The 11,412-nt window shown below is 36.9% G+C and overlaps 1 protein-coding gene across 14 annotated transcripts in view; it reads right to left on the bottom strand.

Moving 5' to 3' along the window:
* The window catches only part of LOC124175163 (nuclear receptor coactivator 1-like), a 64,073-nt gene that overhangs the window by 3,295 nt on the left and 49,366 nt on the right, over nucleotides 1–11,412 (bottom strand). For 7 of the 14 annotated variants that reach the window (XM_046555121.1, XM_046555122.1, XM_046555123.1 and 4 more), the window contains 13 exons: nucleotides 9,050–10,085; nucleotides 8,684–8,806; nucleotides 8,236–8,556; nucleotides 7,970–8,122; nucleotides 7,666–7,834; nucleotides 7,377–7,555; nucleotides 6,872–7,216; nucleotides 6,637–6,752; nucleotides 6,355–6,481; nucleotides 5,966–6,245; nucleotides 4,791–5,102; nucleotides 2,890–3,078; nucleotides 2,179–2,255 (listed from right to left, as the gene is read on the bottom strand). In XM_046555121.1, the coding sequence (XP_046411077.1) occupies nucleotides 2,179–2,255; nucleotides 2,890–3,078; nucleotides 4,791–5,102; nucleotides 5,966–6,245; nucleotides 6,355–6,481; nucleotides 6,637–6,752; nucleotides 6,872–7,216; nucleotides 7,377–7,555; nucleotides 7,666–7,834; nucleotides 7,970–8,122; nucleotides 8,236–8,556; nucleotides 8,684–8,806; nucleotides 9,050–10,085 (3,427 nt within the window). The remainder of the gene's footprint in view (nucleotides 1–2,178; nucleotides 2,256–2,889; nucleotides 3,079–4,790; nucleotides 5,103–5,965; nucleotides 6,246–6,354; nucleotides 6,482–6,636; nucleotides 6,753–6,871; nucleotides 7,217–7,376; nucleotides 7,556–7,665; nucleotides 7,835–7,969; nucleotides 8,123–8,235; nucleotides 8,557–8,683; nucleotides 8,807–9,049; nucleotides 10,086–11,412) is intronic. The other 7 variants (XM_046555128.1, XM_046555130.1, XM_046555133.1 and 4 more) reach the window with 7 other exon arrangements.

The following is an 11,412-nucleotide window of genomic DNA, read 5'->3' as shown; positions in this document are numbered from 1 at the left end:
TAATAAAAAACTAGTATCCTAGGCTACCAGAAGCATAACAATTGTTTGGATACAAAGCATTATGTGTTAACGTGAACTCTAAAACGTTTGGCAATGAATGTTTGCTAACGTGAATCCATCCTAAAACAAACTCTGAATTAGTTAATATTTAGTAGCGTTACAACTTCAGACTATAACTGAGCTCTTAAGGAGAGATTAGATTTTTCGAAAGTCTTCATTTCAGAATACATTTCTGTCGTTGTATGATATTATCTACGTTAAACATTTGGGTTCGAAATTACTCGTTTTGGCGAATGTTATAACACTTTTTCGATAACGTTAGTTTAAACGTAAACGAGAATAATTTTATACTGAATGGTTATATATCTATTTTCTAACTCTTTGTACAATCATGAATCTACTATTTCCGTTAGGCGATGAATCTACCATTCGAAAAAAAAACTGGACCCAAGGTGCAGTGATTATAAAAAACAGTACAATAAAATTTTTTCACTTCTTAGATCTTAGAGAAAAAAATTCATAACTTTGGGTAAAAAAATATTGTGCAAGTTATTATAATTCACGAGAACCATAATCAATAATCTATCGAAGATAGCAAGTCTATTAGCAATACGTCATTTGATATTAAAGATCTGAAATGCACTTACATTGCATTCGAATTTATTGAATTTGTGTATAGCTTCAGTTTGGATGATTCCGAGTATTGAAAGTTATTGCTTTGATTGAAGTAAACATTTGCGAATGTAAAAGCCACCTACTGTTCTGCTGTGCTACGAATCAATTAAGCCATTTGGTTCGGTCTCGTCAAATACCTAAACGGCATAATCTAATACTCTTAATAACAATGCCTTATAATTTAAGACCTCGTCTACTACTGCAAAAATAAAAAATTGAATTTTGCATGCTCCTATAAGCATGCCTAGTCTAGTCCAAAACGGAATATTATCACCTAATGTTATAATTAGATTAAATTTCAATGGAGTAAAAAAAATTGATTTTTATTTAAAAACAGAACAAAGACTTACTCTCTCAAATGACAATCAAACTTTACGGTTACAATACTTTTACTAAATTATAGCTAAAGCCTTCTCGATACCATCACCCACTAGGCAAGGAAAAAATGGAGAGGGACTGTCGTAAGTTCTTCAGTGAAAGACTTTATGAAGAACTTAAGAGTAAATTCAATAATTTCTATTAAAAGTGTCGTCAATTTCTCATGGACTTGCATATGTATATTATGAAAGAATTTCTCAAATGTGCTAAAAACTCTCCATTTTATTGCCTCGTTTTGTTAATTAAAAATTCTTGAATGATAATAGATACGTGAAAAGAGAATCTCGAACCGCAAGATCACATGTAGTTCAAAGATTCTGAAGAATAACTAATAGTACGCCAATGGTAAACATACATTCAGGAGTGGCAGTGTGAAATAATGCAAAATAAATGTAACGTGCTTACAAAACTGCATATAAATGAGGTCCACAAGAGATTGTGGTTGCTGATCATTTATCGACAGCAATAATGCAATTGTAAAATTGCAAGGTCAGTACCACTTGACGAGAAATGTTATTTCCAATGATTTCCAGAATTGTTCTATTGCAGCAGCAAAAAAGAAAATAAAAAAAAAAAATGACACGGAAAAACGAATTTCGACACAGCGAGAATAGAAATCAAAATGAGAAACCTGCTTCAATTTTCAAGAAATGTAATGAATTTATGAATCATTGTGACACTTATACTTATTGTGACACGAGTACTTGTGTTATGTGAAATAATGTTGTTAAGCGCATGTACTGAACTCATTAATAAATTAATAAAATACTTAGCTAGCGCAATAAAAGTTAGTGAGGTGTTGTGTTCGTGTACACATATCGGAAAAACAAATCTAGATGTTTGAAATGTATACTGTTATCTGTAGAGAACAACATCGCTTTAGCAAGATTTTATGAAACTAGACTAAGTGTAAAAGAAATCGACTCGTGATAATCTTTCAACTATGGAGAAATTCAAAAAAAAGTGCGTGAAATCCTAATGAAGATTAAAGTGAAATTCAAACAGCTTTATACTCGGTATGGACTAATGAACATGTCGTGCACAATAAGGTGTGAAGCCAAGCGAAGAGGGAAGACAGAGCATACAAAATCAAAATACGAAAAATAATTGTCGGAAGGGTCTTACCCTGGAGGAAGAGGGTGCACTTCCAGCACTCCCAATGGCCCAGCTTTTGGCGGGGCCATCGCTAACCACAGCCTCACCTAGTGGGGACATTGTAACACACGCGTTACCATAGTCTTTTTTATAAACGATGCCTGCTGTGCACGTCGACATATCATTGCCTGGCTTGATAAACGGTTTCAATCGTGAAAATATCATTCAAACCTAAGGTACAAAAAGGTTTTCATAACGCACAGCTTGATTCTAACTAGAGTGGAGAACTTGATAAAAACTCGAATCCATTCAAAGGGTTATATACCTTAAACCTGGCATATTACAATTGTGAAATTGATAATCACAACGGTCTCCACTCAATAGAGGACAAAGACAATGAAGCTGAGAGCCTAGTGTTTGCCAACACTGTATCAATGGTATGCATACACACGTGATGTATTTCTAAATCAATTATCTATGCTGTTATGTATTGTAAAAAATAATATGCACGTAAGCCCGAGACAAAGAGTGTAGAAATAAATCACGTAAGAATTTACCGAATTTTGCAGGTCTCTTCGAAAGTATATTTTATTTTTTATTTTCTCCTTTTCCTCGGATTACGAAAATGTTCAAGCACATCTTTCAATACATCTATACATCAAACCGTAACAAATTTTTAGATTATTTAAAGAGTACTTATTAAGCTAAAGGAACATGCGAATTTAATAGAAATATGTGTACCTGCAGACGACATCTCGTAAGTTAAACCAAGGGCGTCGAGGTCTTCCGCAGAAACTTGACCAGATAAATTGTTTTGGATGTTGTTTGGTATCCTTTGCTGCTGCTGCTGCTGTTGTGTTCGAGCACCAACAATAGCTCTCAACTCCTGTCGAACAAACTCTGTCATAGTCCCACCACTTCCCGTATTACCTGAGAAACAGAGTCAATAATAATTCATACCAGAATTTTGTTTGTAATTTTGTTTTATGTAGAAATTTTTTCGTAGAGACATAAATGCTGTGAACATTTGATCATATTTAATAAAGAAGCTTTCATATGATGATTTTTCGATGCAAGATCTAACAGTATTAGTCATAACAAATGTGATATTCTTGTGCGCTAACAGGGAATGGCGCAGAATTATACTGCTGTGTGTATTGCAGCATACATGGTTGGGTAAAGGTAAGTGCGTCGTAAAAATCGTAAAATTTTTGTAACATGGTTGCTTGTTAGGTAAGGAAATTGAGAAATTATACATAGGTAACATTGATAAACTATAATGTGTCAGAGAATATTATGGTTCTATATTTATCAATTTCACTTCTAAAGAATAAGATATTAAGCACACACATATAGAGAGAGAATGAGGGTAGATTTAATTTCCCATTTACACGCGTATCTACCATGGTCCGTATATATTTAATTCCCTTATTTACATACGAACGAAACTTTACGTAAGTAAACTGATCATACTAACGTTATTTTCATTGTTAAACAAATAATCAGTGCCTAAGGGTTACATATGCGTACATTCGCCCTGACAATTGCCAAAACAGAACATATTAAACAAACATTGAAACATGGAGGTGAATGGGATGAATGAGAAAGCTGTAAACATGTGATTTCATGATTTTTTTTTTTTTTTCATATTTGTTTCTTTTTTCTTCATTCACTCTACAAAAGAGACACATGTGTGCTATGGCGGACATACGTGAGAGACGCAATATAATCAATGATCAAACTTTCATATGGAAAGTCAATAGGCTCAAGTTATATTCAAATTTCATTGCTCTACCAATCTCTTCTGTTTTTCCCACATGATGAGATATAAAGTAACAAAATTTCACGTATGTCCGCGAATGAGAATAATTGCTTGTACACAGAAACGTTAAGAAAACATTTTCCAAACTGTTCATATAGTCTCGGTTGGACCAATTATCTAGATGACAATAGGAGGTCGACATCTGTAATGAAATTTTCGTATGCATGCTTCAGTTTGGAAATTGTTTATAATCACAATCACAATTTATACACATTGACAGATCAAATGAGCCCGACGCTGGTTTGCAAGTATATTCATGTATGTCGTTATTTACATATGAAGTTGAGATGTAATAATGTAGCGAATTGGTTAGTAGAGTATTAAATAAAAAGAAAGTGGAGTGGGTGTAACAATGACACAATTGGTGCTTGAATTTGAATGACTAGTGCCATGCAGCAACATTTATAGAGAACCATATTCAAAATATGATTTCAAATTCGGTTATTGGATTTCAGTGCAACTTCCAATCATCAACTGATCGGAATAATCTTCTGCGTTATTCTCCATGAACCTGTGCATTGAAAACCTCTTAAGAAGCAAGACTTGAGTCCCATATATCGTTCAGAAAACGTAAACATGATCTCTCTCTCTCTCTCTTCCTCTGGACCATATTGGCGATTAAAAAATATGCAAAGCCACAGGTTGCAATGATAGCGTAACGAGATATGATACAAGGTGTAATGGTAGGATAAACACAAAGCTTTGTTAAAATAAACGCAAGTACTGTAATAATATTTTGGGTAGGAAGAAAATGCGACTGAAGATAAGGGTAATGGCGATGTAGTAATGGTCATATGACGTAAAGGGTCACATGACTTACCACCCATTTGGTGACTGTTGGGATTGCCAGGAGGCAGAGGCCTGGTGTTCGATGTATCCCCAGGCCCCGACGAATAGAGTGAAACGGACGCTCGATCGTAACAAAATTGGTTATTCTGTACTTCAGTGGAGTTGAGTGTGGTGTTTGAGTGATAAATCATAGCAGGGTGTTGATTCGATAGATGTTGGGTGTTGGTGACATTGTGTTGGTTCAGCGATGGCTGAGATGGGCAACCGGAATGAGGATGGCTTGGCGACAGAAGCGGCTGCTCCTTATTCATTCCCCCATAGTGCCTCGGCGAATTTATCCCACCTGTAACATCGGTCAAATCTAGCTTCTTGCATTTTATGTATACTTAGCTTGTCAATTACTATCAAACAGACAAAATGCTACTAATTGCAATACGTCATAAGTTCTTTCATCAAAATTAACCATTCTTATTTGCAAACCAACCAACCATTCAGAGCGCATGTTGCAAATCAGTTAGGTTTGACACAGAAGAATAGCGTTTTGGCAGTCATACGCAGTCAAATAAAGTTCGATTGAAGAATACAGAATATTTCAGTGACGAAAGTAATAAGATGCCCAACAACGAAGAAAGAATGTAAAACATCGAGTAAAGATAATTTTTTTTCTATACTTACCCAATACAGAAACTATATCTTTTTTTCTTTTCTTTTCTCTTTTTAAATAGCATTTTTCACAAACCATTCAACAATTGCGTATAATTTTTATTTATACCATAAGTACATCCAGCTGCACTTTCATTACTGTATATTTATTTTCCTTTTAACGAATAATCTCACAAAGACTGTACTTGACAAATTGAAAATGCTCTAATAAAACTCCATACAACTTGCAATAAAGTTGTGAGAATATACCGCGTTTTATGGCCGGAGATCATGAATATAGCGCAGTTTGTTGCATAAATTACACATCACTCTTTTCATAGCTTCTAAACGAAGATATTCTCTTACCTGATGGTTTCATTGTCACTGACACATATGTTCATTTAGAATCATTTATTAAATACGTGTCTAAGCCTACCTATTCATTTCCTACCACAACATGATATCGCTTTTGGGTGATAATTTTAATTTTTGTACGACAAAACGTTACTATCTCTTCTGCAGTATTGTTTTCTTCACCTAGAGATTGTCGAAAGACAAAATTACCTGGCAGCTGTGTCGTTGCTGATGGTGTTGATGTAGTTCGCTGAAGTCTATATTGTCCTGAGGGATTCGCCGCGCCCGCATTAGGAACCGGAGGAAATTGACCAGCGGTAGGTGAAGCAGCTGGCGGTGGAAATGTGTCTGCAGGAAAAGGAGATTGCCTCGCCGAAGCAGGCGTTCCAGGTGATGGCATGGATCGTTGCTGTTGCTGCTGTGAGACAGACTGTTGCGGTTGTGGTCTTACCGAATTTACGAACATCCTTGGTCCGTTACCATAATTTCCCTGCATAAGTCAATTGTTTGGCATTGGACGCAACATCTTTGGCACTTCTAATTTTAGATACTATACTGTTTGTGTAAAATTGTTATTAAGAAAAATGATGTCCTATCACCTGAGTTACGCGAGGAGATAGCGATTGTGGATGTGAAAATGACAAAATACTAGCGGGCGAGTGTGGGGAGAGCCTCGCTGCCGCCGATCCTTGTTGCCCGTTATTGAAGTTGGTGTTCACAACAGAGCTGAAAGAATTTGAAACAAAATTATCTTCGTTCACGTAACCAAGAGCTGAAACTTTCTATTTGGGTATTATCATTCATCGTTAATCATTAAATTAGGTCTTAACATCACTAGAAGATGCAATAAAAGAAGTACGGAAACGTGTCGCTGAACTCACTGTTGAGGTAACGTTGAAGGGTGAGAATATGAATGAGTGAGACGATGCGTGGAAGGCAACTGGACGGATATTCCTCCATAACCTGGTGATACCTGAGAGTCGGAGACGCTCGATCGCTGAAAATGTGATTTAAAAAAGTTTTGACGAGATATCGAAACAATATTTTACCATACATTTACAACAACTGATCAACTATTAAATATTATTCATTGATTAAAAGAAAGCATTAATTCACCTGTAGTGAAACGTTAGGCGCCACTGTGTTGTTGAGTAGACTATCAATATTATGAATGTCAGTCGGTAACTGGTCAGTGGCTGTTGCATTAGAAGGTATAAGGAGTTGTTGTTGCTGCTGTTGCTGAAGTAACCGTTGTTTAAGTTGCTGTTGCTGCTGCTGCTGCTGCTGCTGTTGAAGTTGCTTAGTTCTCTGCTGCAACTGTAGGTGTTGTTGACTGAATTGGACCGATGACTGCCGTACAGCATTCTGTTGGGCACTATTAAATCTTGCCCTTTGCTGCTGTTGCTGGTACATTGGAGGTGGCTGGTAATTATGGCCGGTTGTAACAGGAGTATTTCCCAACTGAAATTTGATAGATGGTGTTTAAAGATGGTTAAAGTTTCGATTGAAGAAAAAACTTGCGACAAAAAGTAAGGTACAGAAATAAAAGAGCGCAAATTCGAGGTTAATATGAATTGAATAATTTGGAAAAACGTTCGACAGAAAAAAAAAAGCTACTCACTGTGGTAGAGTATGCGGGTGGTGTGCCAGGCATCGTTATCGTGGAAGACGTAGGGTTCACTGCAGTTTCGCATAGTATCAATGACTTGTGGATGGCGTTAATAGCAGCTATTTTCTCGTCTACAGCATTATTCTGTGGCGATTCGATGATGTCTAAAAGATTTATGATCGCTGTTGGATCTACCGAGTAAACATATTGACAATTTGATCAAGTATAATATACCCTGTTGACTGAGTACAATAAAGTCTTGCCTCCTGCAAATAACAGTTAAAGCTGCCATAAAAATTACCTGTGATTGTATCTGGCACAATTTCTATGACCTGGTCTAATAGATCAGAAAGTATGGGATCAGACCCTGAAGGTTCCAACCAAGTCTGCTCTACTTGAACAGAACGACGATTTTCTCCACCAGCAGTTCCAAATTCTGGATTCAGTGAACCCACTTGAGGTCGTTGTGGCTAGAAAATTAAATCTCAATGTTATAAAGAGTGAACAAGTAATTAAATGCTACATAAAACATGACAGAATCTGTAAATCGATAAGAAGTAAAAGAAAGAAGTATATAATACATGCTAAGTGACAAATAGACTAACCTGATTAAAAACATCATAGATATTAGTCGGATTGCGAGGTAGTCGAGGTTGACTTTGGATCGGAGTGGTTGTCTTTGTAGATGGATTACTGCCAACTGGTTGCGCATTAGGCCAGGAACTTTGCTGTGCTACCTGTTTTCGAGCTAGCTTTTCCTGTGTAAAATGAAGGCAATAGATTAAACCAACAAGCTTACCCCCAAAATTTCCATTCAATTCAAAGTTGACATCTATTCGCAACATTAAACAATATTCAGGTAATAATTTACCTGTGGGATTGCTGACAATTCATGGAGAGGTACTGAAGGTTTAGTTTTCGGTTCAGACGGCTGTTGTGCTAAAAGCCAGGCGAGCATTTTATTCTTCTCCCATAGCTTGCTGGTTGAGGCATTGGAGGACGAATTATTGCCGGAAGAAGTTACTTGGTGCAGCCTGTCCATCGTGCGTTTTGCAGCCAAATCTTCGTCTCCATTCTCACCTGGTCTCTTCTGACCAACTTGTAACTGGCCTACGTGATTGCCTGATTGTGACAGCGGTGGTGTCGGGTTATTAAATCCGAGACTTTTCAACAGAGGATCATCACCCCGATTCTGTAGTCAAAGATTAGAATAGGTAAGAAAATGAAAAAAATTAAAAAATAACAAACAAAACCGGTGTAGTATAAGAAATGCAAAAGATTATGAGAAAATATAGTAATTATGGTAAATTTTAAATTACCTGTGAGTCGTGATTTTTTCCTTCTTCGTCCTCGTCTTTTAGAAGCTGCTGTAAAAGTTCATGCCGCTTCTTTAAACCCGCTCTGGTTTCCAAGTCATCGTCATCATTTTTGTCATTTAATAACTTTAAACGTAGTAAAAGTGAATAAAGTAACGTCAAGCAATGGTCAATAATAATTCAGGTAAGAATAAGTCACAAACACGGGCGTGTACGTTTGTATTTACATTGGAGAAGGAATTTGTTCACTGAGTACAAAAAGGTACAGTAGATATCGATGTGAGATGAAAGTTAAACTTGATTGTTACAGGAAAAGAAAAAAAAAAAAAATTTCAGTGGTGGGAATATAAAAAATTGTATAATAGTTACCTCCAACAACATGTTGTTTCCGCTTGAAGTCTTGGAATGATCTGTGCTGGATTTGGAAATACCGCTATTACTTGGCCGTACTTTTTTGTTATCTATATCAAGATGTAGATCCTCATCATCAGTCTCCTTAAGCAATGTCTTCAGTATCCTATGCTTGTTTTGGTTGTCAGAGACAGTATTATTGGTATTGTCTTGACTTTCATCGCTAGTGCTAGCTCCCTTGGTCAAAAGATTCCTGAGTCTTCCAGACTCTGTAGAAACGGCACAGTTCTGTGTATCTGGGGCTGGCGCGGCGCTATGCTGACTTTTGTTTGTATCAACATTGGCAGGTGTAGCAGGCGGGCATCCCTTGCTCTCCTCCAATCTCTTGTTAGCCAATACCCCACCACCCCCGTTGGTATTAGCGCTTGAAGGTGTGCCAGTGACCGCCGTTTGCGTCTCCTGAAGAGGACTGAACGAGAAGGAATTACTGAAGGATCTACTGGTGTGCACCGAGGTTGGACTGTATGCGCGCATCGAGCTACAGTGGGATGTGGCGCCAGTAGCAGAATTAACGGAGAATGATCCTTGGGGGCTCGGAGATGCCGGGGCTGGCTGCGAGGGGGGTCGAGAATTAGTCGGTCCGCTTGCCCTCGAGTCAGATCGATCTCCCCAGCTATGTCCGCTGTCCAGTTCCCATGTGGTACTAGGGAAAAGCTCAAAATCCAATTCCATGTTCCCCGAAAATTGGTTGAACGAATTACTTGTCGTACTCATTGAAGTTAAAGGATTACACGACGAAGTATCGTTTGCACTAAATACATTCAAGTTTGACGAGGAGGAGGATGTTGGTGCCCGTGCCGCTGCCAGCCCCCGGCCGGTATTGCCACTCGATTGGCCATTATGATGAGCCCCGGTCATCAATGGACCACCGACGTTATTGTTATTGTTACCATTATTATTATTACTACTATTCGTACAATGGTTACTAGAGTGTCCAGAGCACGTTTTGCTGTTGGAAAGCTGACCACCCTCGTTAGGCGTTAACTCATTGTCCCTATCATGGACAAGAAAAACAGAACAATACATTTATTTCAAGTTTTTAAACTAATTCCTCAGATATAGGTATATGTACAGAGGAGTCTTTGTTCAAGGTATGTCTAGGTGTTTCGAAATCTGAGGTAAACTTCCATCTAGTTTTATTTATTCTAACATCTCCGCTATTTCTATTAATCTACGTCACTATCAAGATAGAATTCAAATCTTTGTTATTTATTAGATTTGGCCCATAAAACGTAGTAGCATCTAAAAGAATCGATGTGACAATTCTGGATATTCACAATAACATGGATATGTTAAATATCTATTTGTTTATTTAATTACTATCGTAATATAATAAACACAGCCAGAATTATAATCAACATCTATTCACCTCACAAATCATAATCACGCAAACTAGTTCATATCAGTAACTAATCCTTGCTACAAAAAGCTTGACCCTCTTGAGACTCAATTATCGTGTTCTATTTTTCTCTGCTACTCAAGCATTAGTACCTCAGTCTCTCAAACAAGCCACCTTCAACAAATACTCTCCATGTTCTTTCTCTAAACTATATGGATATAAGGAAACTAGATTATTTGCATTGCAAAACTGTTAAAAATGCGTGATCAACCGAATTTTTCGCTCGCTGAATTTCATCCGTAACAATTGATACTTGGGCTCAATGATTACGAGCCTCAATTTCTTTTTTTTACTTCATCTTACGCGGAACTTAATTGTGAGGGTTCAATAAAAATTTTGAAAAAAGCCCTATGAATATCTTAATTATTCAATTATGGTTCAATTAAATAACACCTGAATAAGAATATTATGAATTTCACCTAAGATGGTTATTCTACTAGTTATTACATGTAAATACGTGTACTTCTAATTTTTTGCGCTTCCTCTTCTTAATTGGTGAATTGTGTGAATTTGGACGGAATGACAGAATTAAATTAGACGCAAGGTAAAGATCAGGAATGCAGACGTACCAATTTTTGAACTATATGAGAAAGTATTTCAAGAGTGGCCAGATCTCCAACACCGACGAAGGGAACAAAAATGTCAAATACAAAACGAAAAAAAATATGCCGAGCGATCCTTTGAATGCATGCAAAGCTCCTAACTTTAAGTAACCTGTAGCAGTAGATCAATCAAGTTTAGCTATGGTTTGTTACTGGTACTCAACATTACAAAAGGAGGTACAATAGAAAAGAATAAAATTGAAACAGCAGAGAAACAGCTCTACTAATTAATGATGGGAATTTCAATTGATTTGTTGATCATTTTTAAGATTTGACTTCGGCACTCTTCGCATTACGATTTGCTAAGGAAATTGACCATT

The sequence above is a fragment of the Neodiprion fabricii genome, chromosome 2, assembly GCF_021155785.1.
Source record: "Neodiprion fabricii isolate iyNeoFabr1 chromosome 2, iyNeoFabr1.1, whole genome shotgun sequence".
NCBI lineage: Eukaryota > Metazoa > Arthropoda > Insecta > Hymenoptera > Diprionidae > Neodiprion > Neodiprion fabricii.
This window is presented reverse-complemented; position numbering and strand designations above follow the sequence as displayed.